The sequence below is a fragment of the Furipterus horrens genome, unplaced genomic scaffold, assembly GCF_987537825.1.
Source record: "Furipterus horrens unplaced genomic scaffold, mFurHor1.1.pri manual_scaffold_4, whole genome shotgun sequence".
Taxonomy (NCBI): domain Eukaryota; kingdom Metazoa; phylum Chordata; class Mammalia; order Chiroptera; family Furipteridae; genus Furipterus; species Furipterus horrens.
Window position 1 is genome coordinate 141,614,873 of NW_028327174.1, and position 22,456 is coordinate 141,637,328.

Sequence of the window (22,456 nt, forward strand, 5' to 3'; positions counted from 1 at the left end):
GTTTACATAGTGAATGGTAGAGCTGATTTTTTTTAGTATAATTTAACACAATTCTATTCATGATAGTATTATGTAATTATGTATTTAACATAGCGAACTTAGCAAACCATAAAGTGTTCTGCTTATAAACTAAAATATTGGAAATAATTGATGATATTCTTGTAAAATGTATAATAAAATTCTTACAAGACCAGAAAACCAGAGTAAATTTCATGAAAGACTGAAAGTTGTGTTAAGAATCTTCTCTGAAACAAATTCTGGGAGGATGATTTTACCAATGATTCCCCCCCACCCAAATTTTCAAGAACTTTTAGTATTTTTTTCATAAAAAATAATGACTTATCCAAACCATTTTATGAAACATGCGTATAATTCTGGTATGAAAACTTGACAAGTAAAATACAAAAATGCTGACAAAAGTATCTTAACTACATATAGGGAAGTTGGAAGAAAGTTAGCAAACCAATTCAACAATAAAATAAAAGAGTTATCTTCCATGGACAAGCAAAGATAATTTAATCTGAGAATTCAATAATGTATAACAACAATAAATGCTGTAAGGAAAAAAATGGGTAATCTCTCATGCCAAAAAAGCATTTAATAATATTCAATAATCATTCTGATCAGAAAGTGTTTTAAAATGTTTTTAAACTTGAGAAAAGTAAGAATAAGTGAATATATAAAATGAGGAAAAAAATCAATCAGTTAATAGCCAATGTTATCATTGATTATGAACCTCTAGAAATAATCTCATCAGTTTATGAATAAAATATTCCTGCTAGCACAATTCCTATTTTGCCTGTTTTTGAATGCTCTGTTCTAGTAAATAATGCATATGTATCTGAAAAATATCCAACTTTATTAAAATTATATTAACAAAAATTATAACATTAATGATATCTTTTTTCCATCAACTATCCACATTTAAAAATAAATCACTACTAATATGAATGACATGTAATTCTGGCAGCAGGGTAGTGACATGGACATGCTCATGATCTGTCAGGGGGAATACGACTTGGCAAAAACCTTTATCGAAATCAGCTTGACAGCTTTTACCAAGAGCTTTAACAGAGTGTATGTCCTTTGACCCCATAATTCCGCTTCTGGAAACTCCAGCCTAAGGAAATCAAGAGAATTGCTGACAAAGATTTGTTTGTGAGAATGTTAATGGCAGTACTGTTTATAATATTTTTTAAAATGGGAATAACCTAAAATGCCAAACCATAAGAGAATGGTCAAATAAAGTAGGATGCATCCATGCAATGTAAATTTATATAAGCATTAAAATCATGCTTTTGATAAATATTTATTCTAAAGGGAAAGAGACAATGTTAATTAGTAAAAAGCAGGATCCAAATTTATTTACATTTGATATCAATTTTATAAAAACACACATGCAAATATATATGAATACATTTAATAGATTGGTAGAAAATACTAAGAAACACAAATAATATATTAATATAGTACTATTAGTGTGTGTTAGAGTCAGAAAATTTCTGACTCCTAGAAGATTACTTATAGCACCATCAGGAATTTACATTTCATACTGAAGGATACCTAATTCTAAATTAATACTAGAATGTTAATTTTTGCTATAGGCCAAGGTTCAGTCTCTGTGCGGAGAATTGTTATCTTTCCGGTGACTGGTATGTCTATTTCACAGTCACAATTTCACCCTTAATAATGGACGGTTCAAATCAGTTGAGACACTGACGATAGAGCTATGTCTTACAGCATCACTACCAAAAATCACCAAGGGTTAGTTGTGGTAGCTGAAATTATACAAACATTGGCAAAGAGCTAATGTAAAATACTCTTATCCTCTCCCCTTCTGCATCCATACAGCAAAGAATTTAGGCACCTTTTATACTTTGTTAAAGGAAGTGAACAATTGGAGCCATAGGGCTAGAAAATGTCTGTGAGATACGTAGTGTCCTGTTCTTTCTACAAACCAGTGCAAGAAAACAAACAGGGAACAGCCATGTAAAAAAGTGGAATCTAAGGTTGCAAAGGGGTGTAGAGGGACTTTTATACAATTTCTTACCAAGTGATAATTCTGAAACCTAATGGAGGCCTCTATAGCTGGAAAATCCCTGCCTCTGTAGACACAGGTTTTGTCATCTGTAAAATGGTAACATGACAACTTGTAGGACAATTGTGAGCATTACATAAATTAATGCTTTTGAAGATCTTAGCACAGTAGCTTGGCATGCGTTGGTTATTATTACCTTTGCAAGGTTTTCCATTCCTTTTTGGGACTTTTCTTATTGAACAACAGATCTGCTTATTGGGCCAAAAAAAAAAAAAAAACCCAAAAAAAACAGTTCCTGGAACTATGCAGAATAAGTCTAATCCACCATCTATATTCCTAGTCCTTCAAATACTTGAAGACAGCTTTCATGAATTTAATAACTGCTTTCTGTGGCTTATTTATTTTTAATTTCAAGAACAGAACACAGTAGACTATAAAAATGAGTGTTATCAGTCTTCCTTTGGAATTTCTATGTAAATGTTGTTTAACATTCAAATGGTGCTGATTATAATTTGAGATATTAACAGTTAGATATGCCATTGTGTCCCTCTGTTATTGTTTGTGAAGGGGGTTAAATAGTATATTAACTTCTGAGTAGTGATTTATTGTTGCTTTTGTTAGAGAAAAATGAAAAAAGAAGTAAAATAATATAGTTTGATATTGCCTTTGAGAGTTTTCAGTTTGCAGAGGTCTTTATTTCCTACTCAATTTGCTTTTTAAAAAGCATACACGTGGTGTAAATACAGCATCACATTAATGTCGAGTTGCTCTTGGCTTCCTGGCTTAAGCTGTTGGGTAATATTGCTCTGTAACCATTAAACAGCTGCTCCGCCTCAAAGATGCTCCTGTTTCCTTTGATAGACAAAGGGGATTTACTACATGAATGTCTCCAAATTGCTTTAAGATCTTTGGCCTTTGTACCAGCTATTTAGAGTCACAGAGGTCTATGTAACATGAAAATCATGTTTCTGGGAGGCCCCCGCAGCCTGGAGGTTACAACAGTAACTGCACTTTGGTGAATGTCATCCTTTATATTATCACAGGGCTCCTGACCCCCTGCACGATACCCTTCCCCCTACCACTGATTTTGCAAATAAGTATTATTTCTTGTATCATGTGAGCAAGCACTCTTACCCTCAGTAACTATCCAGGTGTTGACTTTTATTCATTCTGCCTCATCTTAGGTAATGGCTGTTCATTGTAAAGGCTGCGCTGCGTACAAACACGCGTGAAAGCTGGCAGCCCCCTGCTTCAGGTGCTTATCCCAGGCCCAGTTCCTTGATTCCCTCCCCACTTTACACGGTCATTGTCACTAAACATGACCGCTTATCCTCTGAGTCTCATTATGCTTCATGCAGAAGTGGAACCCAGTGGGACCTATAGGGTTGCATTTTTGTCTAGTGGGTGCCAAAGCAGTTCTGACATATTTTCTTTTTTTTTCATAGTTTTAGTAAAATAACTTTTTATTTTTCTTGTAGATTTAAATTCCTTAGAACATGGGGGGATGGGGGTGTGTGGAGAAATACCAGGCTACATTCTGAATTGCCTTCCCTTTTCTATGGAATAGGCATTGTATCTACCTGTGTATGACTTCCTTTCCCACTGGTAGGATTAGCTTTTGATAGCACTTTTCTCCTTTATGAGGCTCCTAACAGGTCACGGCCACTGCATCTTAATGGGCATGATTGAGAAGCAGATGGAGCCCTGACTGCTCATTGGAGTAATAAGGAAATAAATTTCAGATGATATCTACATTTTGAAATGTTATTATTATGTATTGATATGGTGTAATTTATATAAATATACTGAAAAGTTCGCCATTTATTCACTCATTCATCAATTTTTTAATAGACATTTTTGAACTCTTATTCTTTAAATACTTCTAGTTCCTTGGTATCTATTTTGTACTAAATGCCTAAAGTTATACATTAGTACATAACAAAGTTAGAGATACAACCTGAACCTAATCACTACTCTTTTCCATTCTAACCCAAAAGCCTAAGTAAAACCTTCAGCAAATGAGTACTGGGATATAACAAGGCTGAATATAGTTATTCTTCAACCTTGAGCCATCTAAGTCTACACTGTTATAAAATTACTAATGTGTTCTTTTGTGATCCAGTTTCAGTAAGTTGAATTTTAAAGAATTCAAAAATTTTGCTTTATAAGCATTTAGTTAGTAGTTATTGTATGTAGAGGTCCTGAGTTAGTTGTTTGAGAGATACAGAGATAAATGAAAACCCAGCCACTCCTTCAAATAAAGGAGTTGATCATCTAGTAAGAAATACAAGACTTGGAAAATTTGACCATCCAAAGTGGTATAAAATAAGTACAAACTCGGTGCTATATGAATACAGAAGAGAGAAATTGGTTGCAGCTGGCACAGGGGTTGGGAGTGGAGGATGGAGGTGCAGATTGGGGAGTGGATGCTGGTGGAACTGGTCACTGAAGACTGAGAGTTGAGTGTGCAGAAGGAGGGCCTCTGATCAAAAGGGAGCTGCCTGAGAAAGGTGTGAGGGCAGGTAACCTTTTCTGATCGGTTAAGTACCTGAGCTGTCTGTAGTCATGAAAAATGAGGTTTACTATAATATATAAATAAGTCCATATTTAATATATTTACCTTATATAAAATTTTACATTTACCATATGTGAAAGTGTAATTTATACTTTAAAACAACAACAAAAGCAACAGAAATCTTTGTCTAAAATGATAGTCTACAGTGGTTCAAAAAATTAGAAATGTCTTCATCCCCAACCTCACAAAGGGAATCAATGTCTTTTTGTTTTGTTTTGTTTTGTTTTCATGTCTTTTAACACCTTGTTGGCTAATGTAAAAGTAGCTCAGTAATCAATAAAATGAATTCAATCTGGTGAAAAATTAATTGCTCAATGTGTAAGAATTTCTCAAAACAGAAGTACATCAAATGGGGACATTGAGTCTTAAAGTTATATATTTTTTCACAATAATGACTTAATATGAGGCCTAAGTTTTATTACCAGCTGGGATCTCATAATTTCTTCTCCCTCTTTCTTTCATTCTTTTTCTAAAGAAGGTAGATGTGTGGTTATAAAACAGTATTCACACATATATGACTCCTCAGTTCACAACAGGGAAGCATATGAGGGGGAACCCCCTCAAACTGGAATTATCTTCTCAAGGGGAGGGCCTCTTGTAGTACAGGCTTTCCCCGCTAGGTGAGTGTTCTAGGAGCCCATCTGCATCAGTGTACCAGCTGGTGGTGTTGTGAGAGGTAGGGTTTGACTTCATTGAATTTTTTTGAAGACTTTAAATGGGTTTTCCCATTTCATGATGGGTTATTTATAAGTTTTTGACCAAAAATGGCATGACGTCCATTCCTCACCCTCTCTATTCACCCTATCTCACCCGGGGTGACTTTTTTGTTTGTTTCCCTGGAGGAAAAAAGTCCTCAAAGGGAAATGTTCTGCTGATCTGGAAGAGGCGAAACAAACAAACAAAAACAGCAGAAGCACTAAAAGGCATCAAAATCAACAAGCTCATAAACTGTTGTGAACTGTGGAAAAATGTCTTGATAGCTGTATTGAATCAAATGGAGAGTACTTTGAAGGGACTGAAGTTTAAACATGTAAGAATAAATAAACAATGTTTTATAAATAAGTTTTGGATTTTTTGGGTCCCCCCTCTATATTATAATTAGATGATTATCTGTTTTTTCATGCTGTGTATGGTTAAAAAGTGGTGTGGTAACTTTAGTTCTGGTAAAATTTCTTCATGCAGATTTGCAAGTAATTTGAGAATGTCTAGAACCCAGTGTGTGTAATTCAGTGTATGGGTGATTGTTTGCTCTTGTTGCCAATTTGAACTTAGTGGTGACATGTCATCAGTGCCTACTAGGGGTTTTATATTTTTATCTCACTTATTATTTATAACAACTCTATCCTGTAAGAAATTTTATCATCTCTAGCTTATGAATGAAGGATCTGAGGCCCAAAGAATCTAATAATATGTTCAGAATTCCACACTGGTGAACGGTGGTTGAGTGTCAAATCCCAGCTCTTTAACTTGAGTGCTTCATGTTGCTAAAGCACCAGCGCCTCATCGTTTGGTTAGCCCTGGGACTTTAAGTTAAATGCAATCACATTGCCAGTTCTTGGAATCTAGAGCTTTTTCCTGTTAGTATTTTAATTCTGAAGATCTTTCAGACTCTTTTTAACCTCTCCATGGGGCAGCAGAGAATAACCATATTCCTCCTTCCTAAGGTATTCTCTTCCTCCTCACCTTCATTACACCTCCTTCACACAGATGAGAAACTGGGGACATGACTGGAATTTGTGGGCATCCTCAGCTCTAGTCCTGGGTAACAGCTCGACCAGCTACCACAGGTCTGATTTACCAGGGGCCTGAACTGTTGGCTACAGCCACAGCGGACCCTGTACATGGAAGTCGTGGAAGAGTCACATGGCATTTCTTGGATACCTGGAATCACCACTGTCTGCAAGAAAAAGTGTCAGTTCTTAAAATAAAGGGAGTCTAGGGGAATAGTAGCAAGGGTGAGAAAGCAAGGCAGTCACGTTAGGTATATTAAAGGTGCACAGAAATAGGTTGCTGTATGTACAGGTTATGCTTTTGTGTGATTCATGAGCATGGAACAAGGGTGGGGGTTCTGGTAACGGCATCTCACTTTCTTTAATCAGGGAAGGATTTGTGAAAGAACAGTGGTTTCAAGAGATCTTTGAAGTAATTCCAGCGAGGTGCTAATTGTGGTTGTGGTTTTCCTTTCTCTCTCTCTCTCTCTCTCTCTCTCTCTTTATTTTTTCAAACGGATGGACTTTAGTCTACCAGATGCTACCAAGCTGAATGCACTTATGAATGTTCCTTCTCTATGGGGGCGGGGGGTGGGTAAAGATATAGCAATTGCCCTATACATTTAGAAACATTTTTAAAAAATTGCCTTAGGAGATTATTTAGCATCTCAACTTTTTACTTTAGTTTAAACAGACCCAGTTTGTATTCATAAGAGTTTTGCTTTTACTTGTTTTTGTTGTAAGATTACTTTTTTTGTTCTAACCTTTGGTTTAAGAACATTTGAACAAATTCTAGTGTTTAATCATTTATTTACTTCCTGCTTATGTTGATCTTTTCCCCCTTAATGTTTATTTTCAGGATACCTTGAAGATAGTTTTGTAAAATCTGGAGTTTTCAATGTATCAGAACTCGTGAGGGTATCCAGAAGTAAGTAAATTGTTTTCTTATTATTTAATTTTACAGTAAGATTTAAAATATTTTCCATTTTGAGCCTTAACTACAGTATGAAGCATAACCATATATTATGAGAAACAGAGTTTTAAATTCTCTGACCTTTTGATGAATCATTAGTGAATCTGTTTTGCCTGATTTTCTAAAATATTTGCTTTTAAATTATCACAACTTTTTAAACAAAAATAATTTGGGGGTTGTTCTGGTTGCCATGTTGTTGGTATTCATTTCACTCACTGTTCTGTCTGTGACCATAGATGGTCATTTATATCAAAGGAAGTGCGATTAATTAAGTGTACTCCGTATTGTTATAATAACCCACATAAGTTTCCTGTAGATAAGTGCTTTTTCATTTTACTCACATTTTGGTAGGAGCTTGGAGATGTACAGGATATACACGATAACATGCAGCATGTAGAGGGATGCAGAAATTAACTTTGCAGATTGCAGTTGGATATAGATAGAAAGCATTGTTATCCAAAACAATATCCAATTGTTTTTACTGAGCACCTCACCTGAGACACCAATCTTGGCAGGCCAATGAGATGTTTCTTGGATAACTTCACCTGGCCAGCTAACTGAGCAAGGAGAAATTTTCCTTAATCAACTCTTTTACTTATTACTAGTGTGTGCAAATATATATCTAAGATGTAGCTCTTAATACACTGATTACATTAAAGGAAGTGACTCATTTCTTCTTGCTCTCTTCTCTGATTTGGCTTCTGTATGTAATTTTGAAGGGTGTGTTTTCACTTGACATTTTGATAGAGGACCTTACAATTTGGAACAAAGTTACTCAGATAATGTAGTGGCATGGTGGTTCTTGTTTAAATTGTGTTTTTCACTTGGGTCAAATTCAGAGGCCATGAAAAAGATTTATGATGATCCAAAAGAACAAATGGGGGATGAGTTACTGAGGGCAAGAATAGGTAGTGCTTTTGAGCTGTGCTCAGTGAAGGAATCTCCAAGCTAGTAGAATAAGAACTTTATCTTTGGAACTATAGTTTCTCAAAGAGTTCAGATTCCTGAAGTGGTCAGTGCAAATAGCATGTATCTCAGAGAGTTCTACACATGAACTTTTAAGATCTTAAGTAACTTATGCTTTCTGACATGATTCTCCAGTGGATAAACGTATGTCCAAAAGACTTCTGCCATAGGTGAGGTACTTGGGGGCAGCGTAGGCCAAAACCTAATAATCCTGTAGTTCCAGGATTTGTGTTTTCTGGGGAAGAGATCACTCGTGGTTTACTCCCTTGATGAAGGTGATGAATCTTATGCATTTTCTCTGTTCAGTACATATGTGGTGTGTGAAGGCCTTTGACATATGAAGGTTTTTTATGTTGATCTTTTTAATTTGGAAAGGAACATGCCTGACTAAATTTCACTTTCTGGCATCATATAAGGAAGAGAGTATTTGAAGATTTGTATGCATGTGTGTTTTCTCCATACTTATTCTTTAGCAGAGAAGCTATGCTGCTGCAGTTACAAGACATTATGAAACTATTAGTTTAAATTTGTACTTTTCTAAGTTCCGTGATATATTTTCATCTTTCTTATGAGTAGCACATTAGAGACATCGGTCAGAAAATATAATTATTTCCTCGCCATAGGTAACATTGTGCTAGATGCTTCTAGAAGGAAGGACATATTAGAACCATTAAAAGCCCAGAGTGGTATTTTGAAAAATTTGAGTTTGAAACAAAACATAGATTAAAAATTACTTTTCTATAGCAGTTTGGAAATGAGGTAAATTTGACATACTTCATTCATTCTTAATTCATCCTGTCATTTCTTAGAGGTTTTTACATTATCTGTTATAACAAACATTACTGATTTGTAATTAGTATATTAATTATCTATATTCATTCATTAATTTATCCAGCAAACATTTATTTTGTACGCTGTATGCAAATAGGTCTCTTGAAATGCTTGAGAAATTATTCTCCTAAGTGTTTTAATATATCCACATTATAATCTTATTTACATAGTTGAACTTTATTGTTTATAAAATAAGGGTTTGCTAAAGTAAAATATAAACTTCAGCACAACCCTTATGCTGTATATCACAAATTCTGACTTTTTGAGGGTTTACTATGTTAATGGTTTCTGTCCTTGAGGGTTTTACTATCATATCATCCACTAATGTGTATGTTGACTTTAGCTAATGAAGCTATTCAGTTTTAGGATAGTGATCTTTCTGTAGAATGATATTATCTCCATCTTAAAAGTTGATTTAAGATCAGCTTTTGGAGTGAGGAGAACAATGAGGGAGATTAAGGGTTGACCTCTAACCTTTAGAATCTGAGATTCTGTGGAGCTTGGTTTCTAAGAGGCCATTGGCAGCTTCTTAACCATGATTTGCAGCTTTTGGGCTTCTTGCCCCTCTCTGGGAGCGGTGCTAATGCTGATCTGTGCATGTAATGTAAGTTCTCTCAGAGGCTTTTAAACAGGAGTATCTGTCCGGGACTTGCTGGTCTAGTACACTTTGTCATTAAGTAAATTTTGTGGTGTGCTGTTTTAGAATCTGGTCATGTTTATTATTAATCTACTTTTTTCCCCATCAACTCCCATTTGGTATCAGAATGCACACTAAAATTTTACAGTGCTCATGTATAAATTTGTACACAGATTAGTTTTTTTTTGCTGATTTGATACTCTGAAATAATCCTTCTGGAACAAAATTCAGAAAAAAATTCTGAAAAATTTTTATTATTATTTTACTATAAATTATATCTAGTATGTTTATGGTCAAACAATCTGTGCTGTCAAGCATTATGTGTTACATAGAAACTACAGATCTTTGCCTAAATACTGCATGAGCTTAACAAATTTCAAATAATTTGTATAAGATATAACCTACAAGTTTCCTGTTAGTAACTCAGTTATTTAAATTGTATCCATTACTGTTATAGGAACTGGACAGATTGCTTGCTCTCACTGAGCCCCTCAAATACCTCCTTCTGTCACATGCCCTGCTTTCCAATGTCACGTAGAACAAGGTTCTAATAATAAACTTTAGAGCATGTGGTTATTGTGGGATTTCTTACCTTGCATTTTTTAAAACTCTGGTGTACCTCAAGCCACAACAAGCAGCTACATTTTAGCTTTCCAAAGGATTTAAGCCATGAGGCACAGTTACACATTGAATACAGAAATGTTCTGTGTAAAATGAGGCTAACATGAATTATATATAACATGAACAATCTAACAGAAAGCCGAAGCTTGAGAATTTGGGGGCTGAGACTAATCTTGTATAGTGATTTATTTAATTGTATATATTTTTGACATTTCTCTGCACTAAAACATGTGCCTCATAATCATACTTTCTTAAAAACATTCTAAGTTAATCTTGGCCTACCTGATATTGGAATACAATTCAACTGGTGGTGAGAACATTTCAAATGTTTATAAAAAATTCTCAGTGAAAAAAATTCCTTGAAAATCTGTGGTTCCTTTGGAATTTTCTATTCGACTTCAACAGTTAAGAGGCAGGAAGATTACGTGAACTATGTTCTTAAAATGAGGCTCAGGGCTCCAGGATTTTGTTACCACAGCACAGGTCAGACTTTTTCTCATTAGGGCCTTTGAAGGCTCAGTACAATCAAGTGAAGAAATAAAAACTATTCTTAAGTACTGTCCTTTGACACCAACCTGCCCGGTCTCCACCTTGCACGTTGTCTCTGTCCATGAGTTTGCCCCTGACATAAACCCTATTTAAAATGACCTCCCTTCAAAACCTTACATTTCTCTAAGGTCCGGTGCTAGCTGTGGCTTTTCCAGATTTCTTGGACATTCAAGCTTGTATTAGGGTCTTCTTCCCTTGAAATTCCACAGCATTTATTTATCATGCCATTAAGTTGGGCAGTTTCATTATAATCTGCATTATACTTGTGTTTGTTTTCATGAGTGTTTTGTTAACCCACCTTGTTGCCCAATATGTTTTAAGGACCAGGACTATCTTAGATTATTTTGTATCCCTTGCAGCACCTGCCAGTAATGGACACAATCAATAACTTGTTGAATGAACAGAGTTTCAGCAAGTAGGTTCATTTATACCTCTTCATCTGCTTGTAGCATGTTTTCAAACTGTTCCATCTTTGCTGACCACTTTAGCCTTTGTGGAAGAAAGCAAAAAAGGAAGGAAACTCATTCGTTGAACACCTGTTATGCGCCAGGCACAGTGCTGGGCTTTTATCACTTTTGATCTCATTTCATCCTCAAAATAATCATAGGTGGTAGGTTATTATTATTCTCATTTTATAGTTTAGGAAACGGAGGCACATAGCTTATAAGTGGTAGAGTAAGTTCAAACTAAACGGCTGTCTCGCAAGACTACTCATTCTAACCCAACAGCCTCACAGATCTATTCAAGATATCTAGGAACAATTGTTTTAAATTAAACTGATGTACAAAACCCAATACAAATATACAAAAATCTCAGTTCATAATATATCAGCAAATTCAAAAAGATTTCTTGATTTATAAAATAATACCTTAAACCATGAAACTCCGTGTTTATATTTTAAATAACTTATAAAGTTGTAACACAGAACTTTTTTTCCCCTCACCGAAGGACTTTTTTTTTATTTATTGCTTTTAGAGAGAGGGGAGAGAGAAAGAGACACACACACACACACACACACACACACACAGAGACTGGTTCCTCTGTGCATGCTGGACAGGGGATTGAACCCACACCCTTCTGGTGTGTGGGACTGTGCTCCAGCCAACTGAGCCTCACCATCCAGGACAGCACAAAAACTTTTTGAAAAACAAAACATAATTATTGAGAAAAGTTACACTTACTATTCATATGAAGCCTGAATATCTGTTTTGGGAAAAATTAACTTGGCTTTCTTTCATATTTTAAAATTTTACTTATATATCTATCATAACACAAGAATTATTTATATAATCAAAATCATGATTTCTAATCCACTAGTATATTAATGTTAATATTATTATAGAAAAATATTTGGTATTTATGAAACTGTTTTATATTTATTTAATGATGATTTGGTTTTTCAGAGGCAGCTTAGTACAAAGCATCTTGCTTGGTGCTGAGCATAGTTAGCTTTCTCCGATGCATCTGTAGACTAACGGGGTGACAGAGAGTTACAGCTAATACAAAGGAATGAGTGAGGAAGGTTGGAGGGCTGCAGTATGAGAAGTGGTAATCAATAGTTACAGTCTGAATGCCTTGACTTTCCAGACTTGAACTTCGGTGTCAGGAGGAAGTTTTCCAGTCCTGCCCCAGCATATGGTTGATATTAGAGTCTTAAAAGTAAAGAGAGTTCTCCTTGTCCTTGCCCAGAGGCATGGAAAATATTAGATTATTACATTTGAATAAAGATGACAAGTGTAAATGTCATTCCCAATGTTTCACTTGTTTTAATTCTCAGCACCCATAACCCAGGGAACTGGAGTCAACTTTCCAATTGGAGAAATCCCAAGCCAACCATACTATCATGACATGAACTCGGGGGTCAATCTTCAGAGGTCGCTGTCTTCTCCACCAAGCAGGTAAGAGAAGTTGCAAATAGGTAGGTAGGGAGATACAGAAGAGGGGAAACGAGGCAAAGATTTATAAGAATTTTTGCTGATTTTACACAGATTTTTTATCTTTCCTGGTAGAATTTATTTTTACATTTAAAAATTAAATTAATTTTTATTTAAAGCATTTAAAAAACTTTTGGTGAGGGTGTGACCAGGGAACTATTAAAATGTATTAATATGATTTTTGTCCTGTTCTGTGATATATTATAATTCTACAAGTTAACTAATTCTTTTGGCAACTTTAAAAATGACATTGTCTTGGCAAAGAACTCTGATTTATGATTGATCCGTTCTACTAACTTTTACCCTAATACCGTATCCCGGCTGGGGACGATGAAACATGTAAATATGTCATTTACTTAAACTTAAAAGTAAAAGTCCTTATTCTAGGCCAAAGTTTGCCAAGTTCTTTAGTGAATTGATATTCTCTGAATAATGTAGTGAACTATTAGTTACCAATGAAAATATTACCTACTGTGAGATTTGGTTTGACTACCCTTTTTTATAAAAGAGCTGTAGTGAGATTACTCTGCTTTGTAGTTCTTTGTTGACATTCTCATTTCTTTCTCTTGACTTTCTTATTATAAATTTGTGTTTAAAAAGAGTTTCTTATGTAATTGAGGAATAAGTAGCTTGGAAAGTCATTGTGCATAGGATTTCATGATGATATGTTCCACTATTATAGAATGATAGGAGAGTATTGAGTTAATGAGAAGGAAAGGTGAATAAACAGTACAGTTTTATTGTTGTTGTTGTTGTAGTTAAACCTTCAGTATATGAAGACCCATTTCATTGCCAGTGTTAAATCTACCCAGAATCAAATATAATGGCATACATGAATCCCAGGAAAAAAAAGTTTTATTATTATTAACTTTTTAAACATTATTTAAATAATAGTAATTATAAAAATAAAAACATCTGACTAATTATTTTCCTGTGCTATTTTTATAATGAAAGTTAGTTGCATTTCAATTAATTATTGGGCTAAGCACGTTTGCATGTTTATTAAGTAAGTTTAATTTTATATCATTTATGGTCAAACTATTTTTATATAGTTAGATTGCATAGCAAGATAATTGGGTTTGTTATCACTAATGTAATCTGTGACATGGTGAGATCTTAAAAATGCTTTAGTTTTTTTAAATTTAAAATGTGAATAGTAATTTCTTGTTTTGTCTGATGGATCAGTATGTTGTCAACATAGAGCTTTCTTCATGGTTATTCAGTATCAGACATTATTTCGTTCTGAATAAAAATGGTCAAATATTTCTCTATTACTTCCTTATGAAAATCTTTTCTCTCTCATTTCAAGTTTTCCATATTTACCACTGACTCAGATGGGAGAATTAAATTAAAGGAGGGTTTTTTAAAAATATACCTTCTAACTTGAATACCATCAGAAGAAACTAAAGAACTATTATTTCTCTCACTGTGGGTAAAAATTGCCACTTTCTACATCACGTTAACACTGTGTGAGCTGTGAGTCAAGTATTAACCACAGAGTATACCCAGATATACACATGCTTCCAGATTTTGGAAACAGGAAATTTAGAAAGAGCACAGATTACTCTGTGTTGAATGGCTTCCATTAACATGCCCTGGGCAACTCACTGAATTTCTCTAAATTTGTCTCCCCACATGTAAGAAAAGGGAGGACTGAGATATATGTAGGACTTCTGAGGTCAAGCCCAGCTCTGAAATCCTATGGCATTATGTTTTTCACGTCATTAAGTTAGTTTAGAAGACATCTTTTTTAGTTTTTACCTACACAGATGTAAATAGGGACTTTCTTAATTTAGGGGAAATATCCATTTTTATAGTCAGTTAACTGTTTAATAGGCTATTGGTGGGAATATATGGAAGCAGTATGTGAAGCTATGTGGCATGTGCTATAAAATGGCTTTTTAACCTATGCTCTAAATACTCACTTAGATGAGCCATGTTTTCTTCAATAAAATGTATTGTTTTAAAAGTACAATATACTGTGTGGTTTGAATTTGGCAATGGCCTGCTTTTTCATGGTTAATCTTAAGAATAAAGTATCAGCAACCTGACTTTTTCAGAAAAGATAAAGAAGACTATATGAGATAGTTTATAATTGGTAAAGTACTATAAAATTTTTAATATTATTAATTATAAGGTTAGTACTAATAATTACTATTTAGTAAGTATCTTCTAAATGACATCCACTTAACTAAGAGCTTTACATTATATAACTCATTTAATCCTCTCAGCCACTTCCCTTTGAACTAGATTTTATTGCTTCCATTTTATAGATGATTAAACTAAGTTTAGAAAGGTTAACAAGCCTACTACTGAGAATTAGTAAGTGGCCTAGATTTGATACTAGGCCAGTCCCACTGCACAGCTCAAGTTCTGCTCCACTCCATTACCTCATCTTTGAATTAATATGAAAGGATTACATTGTTAATAACAAGTGCAATGCAAATGAACATTATTAATATTGATAATAATTATAAGAATCAGGTACAATCTTAATAACAATTTTAAAATTAGTACATTCATCCCATTAAGAATTCACTTTTTACTACTGAAATTTCTTTGGAAATACATTCAAAGGTAAATGTAATAACATCATATTTGTTAGATAGGAGCTTGTATAATATAATATGATAAATGATATATACAACTGGAAATAGTGCTAACCCTTTTTATGTCTTGAATACTCACCATTATTTCAAAATGATTTTGAAATACTATTGTGTTTATGGAAATTTCCACAGTAAGAATCTTCTCAAAGTATATGCTTTGAATTGCTACGCATCTTATTAGGAATCCATTAACATAACTACTGTTGTGTTTTAACAGCAAAAGACCCAAAACTATATCCATAGATGAAAATATGGAACCCAGTCCTACAGGAGACTTTTATCCCTCTCCAAATTCACCAGCTGCTGGAAGTCGAACATGGCATGACAGAGATCAAGGTGAGTAATAAGGAGATGCCTCCAGGGACATTAGAGTAATATGTTAGCTCATTTCATGTTTCATTTAGTCAAAATATCATAATTGAACCAACATGGATTATATTTTTTCATAAAAATGACTGCAGTAAAATTATTTTTAAGAAAATGTACAAGTCAAATGTTGTCAGTTAACTTTTAAAAATACCATGTTTTACATATTTATTGGACTTTTCAGACAGAATGATCTTTTAGAGCCCCCAATTATGTGTGGGATACATTATGATTTGTCTACCTTAGTTGGTTGGATTGCGGCAGAACCACAGTTTTGATTCATTTAGATCAGTTTGCTTCTCTTTATGGGGTACTTCAAGGAGGAGCTCACCTTTAAGGCATTTCCAGGTGTCAGTTACTGAAAGTTCCCCTTCAAAGCAGGCCATAGTACCTTTTAGAAGTAGTTACAGCAAGATCAATAAATAAACGTGGAATGTAAGAAAATTTGAGTCAACCTGGTTATTCTTTCTAGATAAAACTATGACCCAGTTCTAAGGAAGCTTTGGGAGGAAACATAACTTTAAGAAATAGATATTATTTGGCTCTCCGAATTCAGCCTTAGCTCCATGTTATCCTTAAAGTCCATTGCAGCAATTTTCAACCAGTGTGCTTGCTGTAAGAATTTTTAAACATGCAGTACCTGACTATTTAGTCAGGGGCACTGATCTCTTTTCCCTTAGATTGTCAAATATAAAAATGAAAACAGACAACACAGCAAAAGCCGTTTGGTGTGAATGAATCAAAATTATACCTATTATTTTTTCGTTATTGTTAGATTGGCAAAAAGTATATTTTTGGCGTGCTGCAGAATTTTAGTAATTTGTTTATGTGTGCCATGAAGTGAAAAAGGTTGAAAATTGCTAGTTTATTGAATTAAATCAAATGTATTTCATCAGATATACCCATGCCTTTTTGGCCACAATCAGAGGGAGATTATTAAGCCTGGGAATAGAAAAATTAGGTAACTGCAATTTTTAGTATGTGTGCATGGATGCAAGTATGACTTAGGCCAGCAGCATAAAAATGTATTTGAGAATTGTCTTTTAAATCAAGTTCTGCATTGTATTAAAAATGTAAAAGAAAAGCACTCTTTATCAGTAGTTTTCAGACCATGACTTGGGTGCGTGTATCTGAGGGTTGGGAAGCTGTATGTTGAGTAACCTCAGGAGGCAAATAACTTAGCAGGAAAGAGCCAAAGTCAGTTCCTTATTTGAGACCACATTTTTGCGGCTCCAGATTTTTATACTGAATGCCATAGTGAAAAATTAAAGAACAGTGAAAAATTTTAATAGAGGAATTGAACTTTGAGTCCAATGGGTCTCCTTTAATAAGCTGAGATTTTTAGCTCATGAAAAAGGGGGAGGCATGGAATTAGGCCAGCACCGTGTAGAAGTGAGTTTCAGAATGGCCACGTGCACCCTGTGGCTGGGCACGGTGCATGTGGAAGGAGGTAATGGCAGATGACAGAGGTCATTTTAAGGGCTCATTCTTGGAAATCAGCTGGAGAGTTCGACTCTAAGGACACTTTTCCAATGTATTCTTCAGGCAATTGACAATCATCTGTAAAACATAATGATGCCATATTACTTCCCTGCTTCACATCCCTTAGTAAATTTCCATTCCTCTTAGAAGAAAATCAGAATTTCCTCATATGACCAAATGGCCCCACTTGTTGTCTCTTTGTCCTTTGGCCACCACTCCAGCCTCAGTGGGTGCTGTCTGCTGCTTCTTCTTAACACTTGAGCCCACTGCTTTGTTTATGTTTGGGAGTACAGAACCTAAGACCTTTGTTCATATAAGCCATGTTTTCTGGAAGCTCCTCTTCTAAGTCTGTATGGAAAGGTGTTTTTCTTTTTCTTTCTTTCCTTTCTCTCTCTCTCTCTCTCTCTCTCTCTCTCTCTCTCTCTCTCTCTCTCTCTCTCTCTCTCTCTCTCTCTCTCTCGTCATTATTCAGTTCCAGCCTAAATGCAATTTCAATCAGGTCTTATTATTTTTCTCTCTTGACATCCAGTATGGTACCTTATACTCATAATATGATATTACATATTTACTTATGGAATTGTCTCAATCTGCCTGTATTTTGAGGTCAGGGACTTTATCTATTTTGGCTACTATTCTAACCAGCACATAGTAAACATGCACAACACTTAGTAGGGGCACAATTAACCATTGGATAAATAAACCATTGATGGACAGAGCACCAGTCTTAATAGCAAAGGAAAGAAAAAATAGGCACTTTTTATCAGACTTTCAGAAAGGAGGATGTAAACAAAATCCTCAACCTTTTATATTTTATTGCTTGTTTTACTGACATTGCCAGCTTATTCTAAACAAAGCCATATTTTCCCCATCAAAAAATCATTCTGGAAAACATTCTAATGGTAATAACATTATGAATGTGTGGGAGTGGGTATGTTGATCAGAAGTGTAGTGTTCTTTATTTTAGAGTGTCACTTTTAAGAATTGATTCCCCTTTCAGCCTTTTGAATAAAGCCAATCTCAAATCATATTATAAAACATTTTTGAAAAGTAGAAGAGAAACTGTCATTCTTGTTCTTTGTAAAATCATTGTATTGTCTTGGTGATTTTCTTTTGTCAAGATGACTAGAGTTACTGGAGAAGTCTATAAAGGCATATTATATTAAGAGAAAGGAAGAATGATCCATTCTCAAGTGGGCTTAAAAAAAGTCTGTCACTTTAATTCTGAAGACCCTGAAGACTTTGTAATGTGCACAATAAGCCATTGTGGAAAAAAGACTTCAACTACAATGAAAAAAAAAATGAGGGCAGTACAGTACTATCTTTATAAATTTGTTAAGGCAAATATAGTCCTTTTGTTCTTAGAAAATGGCCTTTAAAATTTTTTCAAAGTAAAATGACCCATGGTTTTTCTTGTTGGTCTTCAAATGTTTTTTAGACACACTTGCCTGCCATGAAGGGAATTTTCTAAAGGGCATATTGAGTACCACTCAGTATTGTAGTGGCTTTAGTATATGTTTTATCCTTGTTCCTACCACAAAGCCCTGCACTACTTGGTACTCAATAACTAATCATTAGTTGAGTAAAATGTGCTTGTGTTTGTAATTGGCAGAAATCTTTAAATTCTGCTATTATTTCTAGGGTATGCCTTATTCTGCTGTGTTAACTTCCCGTTAAAATCTGTTTTTGCCACAGCCTTTAGCAAAACTGGTTTTTGAAATGTGAGAATTAAAAATAAATTTATGGGCAAATTGTAGCATTCTACTTATAATCTGAAACCCCCACCCAAACCATTGATATTTATTCCAATTAGGCAAAAAAATAAGGGATATGATCCAACCAAATTACTATATTATTTGTAAAAAAAAAAAAATCAGGCAAAATTTTAGTATAAAAACTAGATTCATGTAATGACAAATTTTTATGTAATTTTTAAATAGTTTGATGAAAAAGTTTTTATTTTAGCATATTACAATTAAATTTTTATGTTTTTTCAAAACAAAAATGTTACAATTTTCTGATTAATAAAGAATTATAATTTAAAATTTTTCAGAATGTAGACACAAACCTTTAAAAACTAACCACTACTTAATAGCGTTAACCATTTCATAGGAATCTGTACGATTTGCTAAAATTTCTTCTGATGAATATTGATGGGATTACATTTGTCAGCATCTACATTATGTAATATTTTTAAATTTTATGTTCTGTACAAAGATAAGGGACGAAAAGAGAAAAAAGAAAGCTGGGTCACTAAGAAGACTTATATAGACATTTATATTCCTTTCCTAGATTGTAGAATATTTTTTCTTACTCAGTCCTCTAAGAATTACCCTGTCTTAAAATTCTGACTTTTACCTCTTGAAACTTTCTTTTTTGGATACTGTTTTTCATCATTTAAATTTTAATACTTAGATTAATAGAACCAGGTTAGCTTTTCAATATTCATGTTGAAAATTTCTTTTATTCTTACACCAGAAAAAATTTCACATGAGGTCTTATCTACCTTAATTTTTTTCTACCATAGCCAGTTCAGAGACTCGATTCCTAGTTGATGTACTTGTCTTGAAATCAGTAGAGTCACTTTTGCAACTTCTGATAAAAGAGAAGAATAAGAGGCAGGTCTTGGTTTGTCAAATTACTTTCAAGGGAATAAATGTAGTTAAGACTAATAATGCTAATAACTGTGCTTGAAAATTTGAAACAATTTTTTATTATTTTCACTTCGCCTTTGCATTCTAATAATCACTGATTTATCTCTGTCTGAACTCCTAAAATGCTATTTAATATTCTACTTAATGCTAAATAGTGATAGGGTAAATATATTTGTAATATACAGCTGGGGTTTTTAATGGAAATTTTAGCAGTTTCCTAGTCTGATCACTATTTAAATAACTTGTAATTTTTGATTAATGTAAATTTAAAATGACTTTTTTGCACTAATATTTTATTAGTTCCTACTACACATTTAGAATTTGAGATAATTGGACTCAATTAGCATCAAATGCCTGTTATTTGCCAGGAATTTTTCTAGGCACACAAATATGGATAAATGAAATTCCCAGCCCTTGAAGTGCTGAACAAAAAAATAATTTTTAACTTTTATGAAAAAAGGTGCTTCTCAGAGAATAAAAAATGTAAACCAGATGGTGAAGGGACGATCTATATGCCTGAAAACTAGCTTACCTTTAAGCTCTATGAGAAGTAACTGCACAAAAATCAATAAATTGGTAAACACTAGCCCTACTTAGTGGTGTATTGATATGTACTTACAATTTTAGTAGTAGGTTAAAAGTTTATACTGGACTCCTCAGTAGGCAATATTTAGGTATCTTGTTTTGGTTATTCTAGGTGCTAGAGAATAACACTTTAAGAAAAGTTTTATAGTTGTGTCATATAAATAAGTCTCTTCAGCTAGTCTTTGTGAAGTTTTAATACATGTCCAAGCCCTAGACATTTTGACCATTTTGCAAGTGTTCTCATTTGTAATATAGTCTTTAAATGTTGTGCTACATTTTGATTTGCACTTTGTAAGCGTTTTATAAGAAATAGTATTAAATATCCAATGAATTAAAGCCAAATACCCAAGGGAACTCTGGTGGCTAGAAAGTATTAGTGCTGGCTTGTATCAGGAGATCAATCAGGTATAGGAAATAAATAATAGTAAATAAGAGTGTGGTAGCATATAAGCAGAACTGGAATCAGAGATCAGTAATTTAAGGAATATTAATAGATATGCTAGATACAAGATCATTTAACTAAGTTTGGAAAATTCTATTTTAACAAAAATTTAAACATTATTAAAATGAATGAATTTGTAGAATATTTAATATGCTACTGTCTGCTCTGTATGTGAATATCCACGAGTGAATATGGATTGGATGTGTTTATTAAATTTGGGACTTACGAAACTTTTTTCTTTCTCCATCCGAGAATCTGTCAGTTCAACTTTGGAAGATAGTACTCTAGCCCAAACTACAGTCTGCAAAATGATACCATCTGGAGATTTCTCTAGAGCTATCAGAGTTGGGTGAATGGGCAGCTTTCACCAATAGTTGAATAACTACTATCTGGGAATCATTGACATTAAGTGAAGTTCTAGAAAATGGCAAGGCAAACAGCTTAGTAATCTTCCTGGAAGAATTGTTAAGCTCCCTTTGGGGACCAGATAGAATACCAACAATTCCTTACATTCCTGGAGTTTGTATCACGAGGATTAAATATCAAATTATGAACCAGGCAAAATGAGACATATAAGTGCTTTCGATGGATAAATCTGAAGAGATGGTTGGGATTTAATGTGTAAGCATAATTTTAAAGATTTTTGTTTGTTTGTTTAGCTTCTTATTATTGAAATATCAGAAGTCAAAAATATAGACTTCTTACAGAACTTGCAGTAAATCTCCATGTCCCATGATGCCGTCAGGGAGCGAACGCCAGGGACGCCTCTGCCACAGCGCCTTTCGTTCTCTGCAGCCTCACTGCTGTGGGTGAAAAATCACAGCACGAGCAACTTTTAAACAAAAAGAATATAAACCGTTAGTGAGGTGAAAGGTGTCTTCAGAATTCCTCACTTTGTCTACTAATTAAAAGATGTTCATGCTCCTGTCATTCTACTCAAGAAGAGCCTTTTGGATAGGGTAAACCTGAGTATCTTTTAGAAGGGCCAATATTACTTAATAGGAGAAAGTTACATATCTGTGCTCTGGAACCTCACTGATTTAAAAATATAGCACTTGTAGAAAAACTGCAATGGATAATTAGTTTAAAAATAATAACAACTTCCCTGGCCAGTGTGGCTCCATCGGTTGGGCTTAGTCCCCACAAAGCAAAAGGTCACTGGTTTGATTCTGGGTCAGGGCACATGCCTAGTTTGTGGGTTTAGTCCCTGGTCTGGGCATGTATGAGCAACTGATCTATGTTTCTCTTCCTTTGTCTCCCCCTCCCTTCCCCTCTCACTAAAAAAATAAATAAGTGAATAAATAAATTACAACTTGCTAATTAATACTAGGTCCTTAGATTGATGGAACACAGCCTAAAGTAGGAAAATGGAAAACTCAAGGGAGACAGTGTACTTCAGTATCCTAGTGTGCCATGCAGAGTCTTTTGGAGTGGCAAAGGCTTTTATTTTGAATCCCTTTGCACATTGATTTTATGTTTAAGTTTATT

The 22,456-nt window shown here is 34.2% G+C and overlaps 1 protein-coding gene across 4 annotated transcripts in view; it reads left to right on the plus strand.

Annotated features, from left to right (window-relative positions):
• NFIB (nuclear factor I B) overlaps positions 1 to 22,456 on the plus strand; it is a 237,431-nt gene that overhangs the window by 154,784 nt on the left and 60,191 nt on the right. For all 4 annotated transcript variants that reach the window (XM_090274095.1, XM_090274097.1, XM_090274094.1 and 1 more), the window contains exons 4-6: positions 7,182 to 7,250; positions 12,677 to 12,797; positions 15,660 to 15,778. In XM_090274095.1, the coding sequence (XP_090130221.1) occupies positions 7,182 to 7,250; positions 12,677 to 12,797; positions 15,660 to 15,778 (309 nt within the window). The remainder of the gene's footprint in view (positions 1 to 7,181; positions 7,251 to 12,676; positions 12,798 to 15,659; positions 15,779 to 22,456) is intronic.